General features: G+C 32.6%; 1 protein-coding gene across 1 annotated transcript; it reads left to right on the forward strand.

Annotated features, from left to right (window-relative positions):
- The first annotated feature begins 501 nt into the window (after positions 1 to 501).
- On the forward strand, positions 502 to 1,359 carry LOC139874661 (uncharacterized). Its single transcript, XM_071862067.1, has one exon. The coding sequence runs from the start codon at positions 502 to 504 to the stop codon at positions 1,357 to 1,359; it is 858 nt and encodes a 285-aa protein (XP_071718168.1).
- Positions 1,360 to 13,680: the final 12,321 nt, after the last annotated feature.

Genomic DNA, 13,680 nt, shown 5'->3' on the forward strand with positions numbered 1-13,680 from the left:
TAATTCTGAGAAGGAATGTAAGGTTTCAAGGATCAGAGCTCCAAACAATCCTGATTCTAGTAACGAACAATCGCTATCTAATTGTAGCTTGGGCTTAAAAGATTTTGGACACGACATTGGGCTTGAGTGGATCGGGGCTCCGTCAGGGAAGTAACTTTACCCTTCTTTCGTTTTCTCTTTATTTATGTGTTTAAAATGAAGATAATATCGTTAAACGTACGTGGGCTCGGGAAACTTAAAAAAGAAAAATTTAATTGGATTAAAAAATTAATTCATTTTCATAATCCGGACATTTTTGCAATTCAAGAATCCAAAAGAAAAAGTGTTACTGATTTTATGATTGAGTTGTTATGGGGTAACAAAAATTTTGAATATATCTTTAAACCATCGGTGGGGTTATCGGGCGGGTCAATTTTAATTTGGAACCCTACTAGATTTTGTGTATCCGGGACGGTTGAAAGAGAATTTTTCTTGGGTATACGAGGTCGATGGGTGGGCAAAATGGCGGACTCCATTATATTAAACGTTTATGGGCCACATAATGATCAATTGAAACAAAAATTTTGGGATAGTCTTGACAATATTATGCAGGTGGATATTGATGATTGGGTTTTCTGTGACGATTTTAATGAAGTAAGGCGAAGAGCGGAAAGGAAAAATTGCGAATTTATCGAAAGTAGAGCAAAGATGTTCAACGATTTCATTGACAAAGCTAATCTCATTGAAATTCCATTGGGGGGAATGAAGTTTACTAGGATTAGTGACGACGGTTTGAAATATAGTAAACTTGACAGGTTCTTAGTCTCGGAAGCGTGTTATGCATCATGGGATGGAATTTCTGCATGTACTCTCGATAGGGATTACTCCGACCATTGCCCCATCGTTTTGAAGGATATGAACAATGACTTCGGGCCGAAACCTATTAGGATTTTCAACAACTGGTTCGAAGATGATAAATGTGATGATTTGATAAAAGATGCATGGAAAGTTACCATTTGTAGTCCAAGGGCTGATTGTGTATTTCGTGATAAACTTAAGAACGTAAAAGGGGTGTTGAAGGAAAAATGTAATCCTAAATATAATAGTCTAAATGCCGAAATTGACTCACTTCATAAAGAAATCTCTGAGTGGGAAAACATCATCGGTACTCGTGACCTTTCGGAAGTTGAAATTGCATCTTGGTTAGATTCGAAAAAAAAGTGGCTTAAAAAAGATAAGGAGAAAGTCGATATATTGAAACAAAAGGCAAGGGTTAAATGGGTTACGGAAGGGGATGAAAATAGCAAATTTTTTCATTCGTGTATTAAAAGGAGGCAAAACAAAAACAACATAAGGGGTATAAATTCAAATGGCTTATAGATCGAGAACCCAGAGGACATCAAAATGGCGGCATTCACATACTTCAAAAATCGTTTTAGTGAACATAATTCTCGTACCTTCAAAATTCGTGGCCCCCTGAGCAAACGACTTAATGATGAGGAGGCGTCGAACCTTGAATCTCCTTTTACACTCTCTGAAATCCATGTTGCTATATTAGAATGTGGGGGTGAAAACGCCCCCGGACCCGATGGTTTTAACATGAAATTTTTCTCAAAATATTGGGACGTTGTCAAAGATGACCTTCTCGCGGTATTCACTCGTTTTTGGGAGGTTGGTGAGATCTCTAAAGGTTGTAATTCCTCTTTTGTTGCGTTACTCCCGAAAAAAAAATGACCCACAGGGATTTGGTGATTATCGTCCTATCAGTTTAATCGGGAGCCTTTATAAAGTTCTATCTAAGGTCTTGACCAAAAGGCTACAAAGGGTTATTTCTTCGGTTATCGGTTTCGAACAAAGTGCTTATATTAAAAATTGTTATATTCTTGATGGCGTGTTAATTGCGAATGAAGTCCTTCATGATATCAAAGTAACCAAAAGAAAAGGCTTCTTTTTTAAAGTTGACTTTGAGAAGGCTTTTGATAGCATTAGTTGGGACTTTCTAATGGAAATCATGGAGTTAATGGGATTCGGTCTTCGATGGAGACAATGGATCTTCGCAAGTCTTTCTTCCGCTTCCATTTCGATTTTGGTTAACGGTTCCCCAACTAAAGAATTTTCTCTTCAGAAAGGCGTGAGGCAAGGGGATCCCCTCTCCCCTTATCTTTTTATCATGGTAGTCGAAGGTTTGAACCATCTAATTAAATCTGCTGCACTTCATAGCCGATTTTCTGGGATCCCAATTGGGCGGAGGGAATTACGGGTCACGCATTTGCAATACGCGGACGACACTATATTTTTTGGTGAATGGGATAGGCGTAATGTGCAAAATCTTACTAAAATTCTTAAGTGCTTTGAATTGACATCGGGACTAAAAATCAATTTTCATAAGAGCTGTGTTTATGGACTCGGGGTCTCAAAAGTTGAAACGGAAAATATGGCGGCCTGGCTTGGGTGCGCAGCAGGTACACTCCCTATTACCTACCTTGGGCTTCCACTTGGATTGTCGATAAAACTCTCGAAGTCATGGGATCCGGTATTTGACAAGTTTGGTAAGAGGCTGGCGGATTGAAAAGCTAGATCCCTCTCGTATGGTGGTAGACTTACATTAATTAAATCGGTATTATCTAGTCTACCTCTTTATTTCTTTTCGCTTTACATATCCCCGTCTTGTGTTATTGATAAACTTGAGGGGTTGAGACGTCGGTTTTTTTGGGGCGGATCTTTCGAGGTCTCAAAAATGGCATGGGTTAAATGGGATACTTGTCTTAAGCCTCGTGAATTTGGTGGGTTAGATATTGCCCCTCTTGCGTTTAAAAATCGTGCCTTACTTGCAAAATGGTGGTGGCGGTTTAAACATGAGAATGACTCACTTTGGGTGTCTATTATTAAAAATATTTACGGGGAGGACGGGGGCCTTAGCACTTCTTTTTCTCCCCCTTCCTCACGAGCTTCTTCTACTTGGGCGGGTATCCTTAAGGTGGGTAAAAATATCTTTAATGCAAACTCCGCTTTCGCTAATTCTTTCAAAAAAAGAGTCGTAGATGGGTCTAGTACATTTTTTGGGATGAATTATGGCTTGGGGAAATGGTTCTTAAAGACAAATTTAATAGGCTTTATAGACTGGACACAAATAAATTTGCCACAATTCTTGAACGGGCGAGATGGGAGGGCGGGAACTTTCATGCCACGTGGTGTTGGTCCCGCGATATCTCGGGGAGATTGGTCGGGGACCTCACCACTCTTACTAATCTTTTATCTAGTTTTGTCCCGTGTAGCTCAGGTAAAGAAGAATGGTCATGGTCTTGGAGTAAGGATGGCTCATTTTCGGTTCACAAGCTTACGGATATTCTGGTCCGGAGCAGCCCTGACATCGCAACAGTGAGCATAAAGTCGCTCCGCAACAAACTGGTCCCCCTAAAAGTTGAGTTGTTTATTTGGCGTACTCGACACAAAAGGTTACCTACAAGAGTTGAACTCGACAAGAGAGGTATGGACTTAGGTACGGTACGTTGTCCGGTTTGTGACAATGGTTTGGAATCAGTAGAGCACTCCATCATCTTATGCACGTTCGCTTTTGACATTTGGAATCGTGTCTATGATTGGTGGAAGCTCGGCCCTTTTACAAACTTGGGTATAAATGAATCTTTTCTTGGAAATGGATATAACTTCAACTCCGACTTGGGAAAACTGTTGTAGCAAGCTACGGAATGAGTTACGGGATACATGATTTGGAAAAGTAGGAACGCTTTCACTTTCACTAAGATAAAACCGACATGCGCAATGGTATTCAAAGACATCCAACTTAAATGCTTCGAATGGTTCTCTAATAGGATCAAAGGTACCAATATTGAATGGGATGTCTGGCTTGCAAATCCACGAGGTTATGATTCGCTAGCTTTATCGTCTAGGAGATCCGGGATAGGTTAATTAATTGTTCTACACGCAGGTTTTTTGCCCCACTCCTGGAGTAGTCGTTTTGGTCGAGAGAATTTGAGGTGGATCAGGGGGCTTTGTCGTTGAATTGCCAACACTGTGCTCTGTCCCCACTCCAACTTGTTTAGTTAATTCTTCTCAAGTCCAATCTCGACCTTAATGATAATGAACGGACTACGGCGTTTTTCTGCACACTTGTGGAGTCTTACTATCTCGGTTATATATTTGTCGTTTTGTTTTCCTAGATGTAGTTCCGTTTTTGTAAGCGTGACATTATTGTAATTATTTCGTGTTGATATATATAATACATACTTTCTTTGCCGTTAAAAATTTTTTTTTGAGCGTTCTTCTACATTACGGTAACTTTATAATCGATTAGTTCATCTTTGCATTTCATTTATCGTGAATAAAGAATCAATTTACCATTATAGCACAAGCTTGACCATTATATCTATTTCCTGCTTTCCTTTTTCGTTTCTTTCTACCATCCTACCATAATAAAATCTGATTGTAGAAACCCAATCTTAGAAGATCTCCAAATGAAAACTGAGGAAGACTTGGATAGGTTGTCAATGTCACACTTAATACTCTTAATGTAAATCAGGCAGAGAACATTATTCTAAAGCAGTAATTTTCTTTACACCTATTTTTCACTTAAGAAAGTGTGCGCTTGATCAAAAAAGTTTATAGACATTTTCATTATAAGAGTGATTGTATAATAGAAAAGCAGTTTCATAAGAATTGTATGGGTTGTGGATTCATTGTTTGCAATCGCTCTGAAGAACACTTGGATATGTTGTTAATGGCACACTTAATATTGTTGCTGCAGAAACTAACCCCTAGGTAATAGCTCTCTTAGTACTGTTGATGGTGCTTTAAAAAACCCGTTTGATCTACTTTTAAGTAAATGAAACCCACAGTGACCCGCTTTCATGTTAATGGGCTAAAAATCAACATCTCATGGACCTAAGAAGCATACTTATACATTTAAGTTAACAGTGTTTTTAATGTTTCTTAATGTTTCCTATTGCAGCATCATAGTTTATTTACGTGTACTTCACTTGGCGACGGACCTGAAGCGTTTCAATTCAATTCTTGGTGAACATCTATATATAATATAAAAGTGACTCCTTGAGTCATAAATGAGGGCACTAAAATCTCTTAATTTAATCATTTACAACTAAAAAAAACATTTTTTCTTATTTCCTACTTAATTTTATAATAAGGTAATAATTAAAAAAATAAAAGAATTAGAAAATTCATTAATAATAATATCTAAGTTTTAATCCTTTCATTTTCCATGTATTAAATTAATTAATTTCAATCCTTTCATTATTCTTATAATAAATAAATAAGTTTTAACCTTTTCATTTTCCTTATATTAAATAAGTTATTATAATGTTGCATATAAATACTCATTATTCATTTTCACAATACACATTTTTCATTTCACCACATACATTGCAAATACTAATTAATAATTGATAGAGTTTTATATATGTTAGTTCTTAATCATCATCATCATCATCATCAATTTAGTAAGATTATTTCCTCATGTAATGTTGTATATTCATCTATCACACGAACGTTAGACTTATGCTACGGTATGACTTTATTAATAAGTTAATGTTGTACATGGTGTACATGACCGTTTTTCTATTATCATGTGAAATAATGTATTTGTTGTGTTTTTAATTATATTATTATTATTATTATTATTATTATTATTATTATTATTATTATTATTATTATTATTATTATTATTATTATTATTGTTTAGGTTTCTTTTATTGTTAATATGTAGTGATATCAACATCTTACTCGGGCAAGTTTCAGATATTATAACATTAAGGGACAAAGCATTGCGGAGTATTTTCTATTGCGAATATGTATATATATTAGAGAACACAAATTGTTTCATTTTTGTATTGAATTGTAAGTATGATTTATTTAATTTAGCTTTTCTCTTGATGTTCAATATTTCCTTTTAACGTTGTGTTATTAAATATTTTCTTTAGCAATTATTTGCATCATATAGTTCTTTGATAATGGATAAAGAAATTATGCCTTCTTTTTGTATCATATTTGTTATAGATGTAGGTTACAAATATTAAAGAATGCAAATTTTTTTACTATTCTATTGAATTGTATGTACGTTTTGTTTAATTTGACTTTTATCTTGATTCTTAATATTTTTTTATGTTTTATTATTAAACGTAATCTTTTAGCAATCATTTACATCATAGAGTTCTTTGATAGATAATATGAAGGGAAAAAAATATGCCTTCTATACATGGATAATACTTACTTCATATGATGATGAATAACAATATAACATTATTATTATGATAAATTATAGTAAAATGATTATTAATGTAACTAACGATGGTAAAAAAAAATTGATTCTTGAATAACAAAGATAATTTAACATGTATTGAATAAATCAACCATATTATATGTTATGTTTGATCGAGTAGCTATTACGGAGTAGTTTAATTAGCATATAATTGTTACTTTTACTACATCAAGTTTAATATTAACCAGCTTACTATTAAATATTAAGTGAATACTTACTACGTCTCAAATATTTGAGTTTTCATGTAACTATAATTACTTAATTATTACTCATAATAGATGTGTTTAAGAAAATAAAAATATAAAGATGGTAAAAATAGTTGATTAATCAATCATGATAAGACAATTTAGAACTAAAAAATTAATAATAAAATGTTGCGTATAAAGTCTTTCAGCTTGATTATTGATATTAAGTTATTATCATACATTTGATCCTAAATATTTTTAATCATAACTAAAATTGATGCATGTTATGCATAATAACAATAGTTTTAAACTTTTCATTTTTTCTAAACATTCATAATAACTTTATGTTATGTCATAAATAATAACAATAGTTTTAACCTTTTCACTTACCTTATATATAGTACCTAATTAAATTGATAGTCATTGTTGTCTTCAAATACTATTTTTCATTTTTCACCTCACTACATTTTTCAAATGAAATAATGACACTTTTCAAATGAAACAATTGATAGAGTTATATAAATACACGTTTTTATCATTATTTTTTAAGATGTTTGATCTTCTATATAGTATTTGGTTGTGATATATATATATATATATATATATATATATATATATATATATATATATATATATATATATATATATATATATATATATATATATATATGTATATATATATATATATATTCACCATAGACGACACAAATTGATTTACGTATGTTTATAATCAAATATTCCAGATTCGTATTGTTAACCGTCGACATAAATCGCTTCACGTACCAACATTACAAGTGCGATGCAATAACGCTTACCATATTCGTGCAACGCACGGGCAATGCACCTAGTATAAAATGCTTACTCATGTAATAATTATATTTATTACAAAACATGTGAACTTCAAAGTCCTTATGTACAGTCCTTATGTACTCATTCATGTGTTAGAAAAAATTAGGAAGTGGTAATAAGTTATCTGAATATCTATATCCTTAAGTTCAGTCTAAATTGTGTGTAGTTTAAAGATTTAACATCTGAAAATGTTAAGCAAATTCTTTAATTCATTGTCTTTTGATCAAATCCCTTAGAATCAAGGGTAGACACTCTTCTATTCCATTTGTCATTTGATGTAAGAATGTAATGGTTATTATTAGTCGAATAGTTTGTGGTAAATTCGAATTGTATATGGTATTAGGCTATGCGTTAGGAGTGATTTATAATAGTATGTTCTTTTAGTTTTGACAAATTATTATAGATGCCTTTGTTTATTAAAATCATAGTAAAATCATGTTATGCTTCACTCTTTGTTGATGCTATTGTATCAATGAAAATCCTTAGGAAGCAATTGATGTATTTGCCACTAACTTGAATAATACAGCTCTCAAGGAAATAAAATATTTCTTATTTTTACACTTTTGCAGCCACCACTGGAATGGACAAGTGGTGTTGTTTTTGTTTCATAAAAACTTATTAGGTATCCATTTGACTTTGTTGAAGGTGAATTCTGAAGGGCACGGGCTCTTAGACCGAATGCCCATTTGACTTTGTTGAATGTGACTTGAAAAAGTTTTTTTCACAACTGCTTTTTAGCTCAATAAAGCTTAGAATTGCCTGGAGTAATTTTATTACTAATACATTCAATCTCTTTTCTAATTTAAAATTTTAATTTCAGTTTATACCACACAAACAATTGACTTAATGCAGGATCGACTCACAACACTATTGTTGACAAGCTTGGTAAATTTTACACGGTTATTTTTATCACCCGTTCAACGCACGGGCTCTAATGCCTGTATTGTGAGTCTTATAAATTATTTCTTCAGATTTTATGCTTGGGTTCAACGCATTGTCTCATAAATGAGACGTTAAAATGAGACTATAAACAATTGGATGTTAGATTGTAAAATGTATTCATTAATAGCGTTTACGATAATAATATTCAATACATTAGCTTTTAGTACAAATATTAACAATTATGACGGGTTTCATCATTCTAATTCTATCATACAATTAATCAATAGCAAGTTGTTAAAACAAAATGTCTTAATGAGCATAAGGTTATTTGATGGACGAGCTCTAAAGCCTATATATTGGTATGATTTAGAGGTGTTGTGCTCTAAATGTACATGTTTACAAAAATTAATAACTTTAAATGATACAACATTTTACGTTTCAATTTAGTTTGCTTATAATCTCTCGTGCAACGCACGAGCTCTTACGCAAATGACCATATATTTCCGTTATTTCATTGGGTTACGAAGAACTATATGCAAAAGTAGTTTAAACATTTTGGTGATGAGTATTCTTTATACTTTACAAATTCAAAACGACAACATCACTTACGCAAATGACCGTATAATACCGTTATTTCATATACATTCGTAAAATACTAGATAATATTTTCGGATGAGTACCCGTGCAACGCACGGGCTCATAAATCTAGTATATATATATATATATATATGTATATATATATATATATATATATATATATATATATATATATATATATATATATATATATATATATATATATAACATCGTGAAGGGGAGGTGAAAATCTTTTAATGACACTGTGAAAATTTAATTAATACTCTCAAATTATGTTACAATAAATAAAAAGGCGACATTTAGTTGTCCCTAATAATAATATGACGTCTACTTAGGTCACTCCCTATCGTAACTAAACTATATGCAAAAGTAGTTTAAACATTTTGGTGATGAGTATTCTTTATACTTTACAAATTCAAAACGACAACATCACTTACGCAAATGACCGTATAATACCGTTATTTCATATACATTCGTAAAATACTAGATAATATTTTCGGATGAGTACCCGTGCAACGCACGGGCTCATAAATCTAGTATATATATATATATATATATATATATATATATATATATATATATATATATATATATATAACATCGTGAAGGGGAGGTGAAAATCTTTTAATGACACTGTGAAAATTTAATTAATACTCTCAAATTATGTTACAATAAATAAAAAGGCGACATTTAGTTGTCCCTAATAATAATATGACGTCTACTTAGGTCACTCCCTATCGTAACTAAACTATTCATCCTCTTAACCTTCCACATCAGCGCCACATCAACACCAATATCCTATAACTAACTCATAACTAAACACTCCCTATCATGGCTAAAACAATACTCCTCTTAATATACAACGTACAAGCAATAAAGCATCAAGTCCAACAATAAAAAGCACTGGGACCCGCAATTCCTATAACTCTTCCGTTAAATCTATGGTGAAAGCGGGTAACTAACGCGGATAACTAAGTGGTGCCTATGGTTAGTTACGGGTAATGAGCGAGTAATGAGCGGGTAACTAACTATAGGGGGTGGTCTTACATACTTCCCAACTTTCTAAAACATCAATTGACATTCAATTATTAAAATTTTCAATATAAATACCTTAAATATAATAATGCATTTTTCTTTAAAAAAAAATGGACACCTCAGTAAATATAAAAAAAATAGTGTATCCTTACGATTTCTTTCGTTGAAAACAATTTGTAACTCTTCATCCATAACTAACACAACTGCTATCGTACATGTAATTGTTGGACTATCAAAAGTAAATAAGTCTATACTAGTTATGTACATACATTAATTAATTTAGTAACTCTTTTCACTCATAAAAAAAATACTTATTACTCCGTCTGGGAAATAAATATTCACTATCTATTTTATTATTATTATTTTTAAACAGCAGACGGGATCATCCAAAAAGACTTAACCACCCGCGCGTTCATTTCCTTGCAGTTGTATAACCCGCCCCCAACTGCTGCCTAGGAGAGGACCTGGCCCAATCCGAGGGCATAGGTGGTAAAACCCCCCTCCCCTACTGCCACCGCAACGCGATGTGCGAAAGACACCATTTGTTGGAATTCAAGAGTAAATGAGCAAACTTGTGTGTAATGTTGCACCCTACGTGAGTCGAACTTCTGACCCTCGTTAAGAGAGACAGACTACTATAACATAAACTACAAAAATATCTATTTTATTATTTATATTCGTATCAAAATAATAGTTCAGGTACACAAAAAAACTATTAGATAACATTAAAATCTTCAATTTAATTCATGTATTACGAAGAATTACTCTTATATTGTACTTCGTATTAAATAAAACATAGTCAAATTTATCTTAAATATATAAAGGAAAACTGAAACTGACTTTTAGTTAGCATTTATTAAATGCAATAATTTTTTTTTACAATACACTCTTTTAAAGAATGAGGGAGTAAATATTTAGAAGTTTCATGTATACAATAATTAATTAATGAATTCTTATATTTAAATTTTGTCAACATAATCTTATAAGAAAGATAGAACTAGCAAAACCTTAAACGTTACAAACAACAATAATGAGAGTTTTGAGTTCTCATCTTCGAATCTTGATAACGCTTAAGATCGAATTAATTGGGCTATTGACTAAAGAGAGCGTCAATGTGAGGAATTCACCCAGTTTAGGGTCTCGTCACTTGTGAGGCTCGTCACCGAGAGGTTTTATTCGCTAATGAGAATCCAATGTGATTGTCGCTAGAGAGGTTTCCTATGCGAACAACAACAAAAAACTAAAAGAAATTGCCAGAGAAGACCGAGAGCAATATTAAACGTTGTTTATTTTTATACTAATACTAATTATTATTACTTCGTATATTTGTATTACTCTTTTCGTCTCAAAAAAATGTTATCCATACTATTTTTGTTTGTCTTAAAAATATTATCTATCTATTACTCCATCCGTCCAAAAAAAACTGTCCACCTTACTGTTTTGTTTGTCCCAAAATTATTGTCCATTACTCAAAATAACCATTAAATATCATTAAAGTTTCAATTATGTCCTTAAAATTTTTGAAAATTTAACATTAAATACAGCAATTAAGTTATTAGTTACTTTTTATAACTAAATTTAATGAAGGCAAATTAGACAATTCATTATTATATCTTAAATCTAACAGAAAGTTAAACCGGACAGTTTTTTTTTGCCGGAGGGAGTACTATAAATAAGAATAAAAAAATTCATTAAAGTTTCAATTATACTATTTTTATATTGGATATTCAAAACTAAATATAATAATTAATTAATACTTACTATTTATAACAACATTAATTGAGGTTTTACAAACTGCACAATTAACTAATATATATGTTAAATCCAAAAAAATCAAACTAGACGTAGTGGTGAAAACATAAATCTTTTTTTACTTGGGGCGAATTTTTTTTTAAAAACGTATAAACTTTTATAGGTAAAATTTGGAGGTTTTTGAGCAAGATATTGAGGTTTTTGGGCAAAATTTAGAGGTTTTTGAACAATATATGAAGATTTTTGGGCAAAATTTGAAGGTTTTGGACAAAATATGGAGGCTATGGGGCACAAAAAAATTTCTACTGGGGCAAACTCGAAAAATCCAAAATTTTTACACTGAAAATTGCAAATGCACTGGGGGCGGATGCCCCCTTGTCCCTACCTATTTCCGTCACTGTAAGAGAGTAATTGGGCCAATACGAAAGTACAAGTCCAATATCACCAGAAGGTGGGCCAAGCAAAGTATAAGCCCAATGTTGCCTTCTAAATGCCCAAATAATATCGGATAAACAATTCAAAATAAGGGTTTATCACCAAAATGCCCAAACCATTTACATCCCTTGCACTGCACCCCAATTTTTTTTTTGTTGACAAATTGCCCTTGCAAGGCGCAAGAAACCTTGCGTACACGCAGATGCAAGGAGCAAGCGTCCTTGCTTCCTTATCCGACCAGTATAAGATTTTTAGGATAAGACATTAGATTTTATAGATTTTTATGGATAAAATCTTGATCCTATATATAGAATGACCCTGGAACTTATATTTCATACTTTCATAACAACTCATTCCAAAACAATTTCAGAGATTATTGGTAGCTTAAGGTACACTTCTAAGCATTTTTGCACTAATTTAAGTATTTATGAATTGTGTTAATGAATATAAATTTGTTGTTCATATATGTTGTGGGGGTTCTTTAGAGTATATTAACAACATCCCCACGTATTGCCCCTAGATTATTTTAGAATTCGGTTAAAACTCCCTGTTGCGCCTGTAAAACCAATGAATCGGAGAATATTATTAAAAAATGTTATTAAAAAGATTGAAATGCCACCAAATGCACATGTTTCAATGAGAGACATTTTTAATAACCATGTTTTTGATATTACGAATGATTATGAAGACTTTCAAGGGTCTTTACAATATGCAATCGTAAATGCTCCTATTGATATTTATATTGTTGAGAGAGTACGAATGCATCAATCACAACGAAACCCAGAAAGAAACCAGCCACAACGAAACCCAGAAACACGCCAATCACAACAAAACCCAGAAACACACCAATCACAAACGAAACCAAGAAACCCAACTACTAAAACCACCAAACCTACGAAAACAAGACATCGAACCAAACCTTCATAATAACAATTTAGAAGTGGAAGAGCCTAAAATGCCACCTCCAAACACATAAGAGTTTGATATGTTTAACTATGGTGTTGAAAACGTATGTAAAAATAAATAAGGAGACCACCCGTTTGAGATATCTGTTGTCGCATCTAGTGATTTAGATGGAGAAAAAGACGGAGACGAAGAAGATCAATATGAAGAAGAAACGCAAGATTTATTCTGGAATTGCCACTCTTTTGAGTCAGCAAGAGCAAGAGCCTGAATTTACGACACAAACACCAACCACGTATAGGGTATCAGATTTAATTAAAGTTCGTCAAACGTTTTAGAATCCGAGTTTATAAACACTCTAGTTACAAAATGCCTTGAAGAAAACTTCCAAATTAAGCCTGTAAAGTCAGACAAATCTCGATACACTGCTAAATGTGTGTTGCCAAACTGTGAGTGGAAATGTAGTGCTTACAAAATACGACACACTGAAACTTTATGGTAAAGAAATTGCATGACGTACACACATGCTCACGCACACTAATTATGGGAAACAATAAACATGCAACCAAAAATGTGTTGGGTAGTTTTCTTCTGGATTCGTTCAAGTCTGCAAATCGAAAATATAAAGCAAACGATATACGTGCAGATATAGGAAACCGGTTCGGTGTCAGCATATCTTACAATCAAGCATGGAGGCCCAAATGTCATACATTGCAGATGCTTCGAGGCAGTGGTGAATACTCATTCTGAATGCTTCCCCTTTACCTATATAAC

This window comes from Rutidosis leptorrhynchoides, chromosome 11 (genome assembly GCF_046630445.1).
Source record: "Rutidosis leptorrhynchoides isolate AG116_Rl617_1_P2 chromosome 11, CSIRO_AGI_Rlap_v1, whole genome shotgun sequence".
Classification (NCBI taxonomy): domain Eukaryota; kingdom Viridiplantae; phylum Streptophyta; class Magnoliopsida; order Asterales; family Asteraceae; genus Rutidosis; species Rutidosis leptorrhynchoides.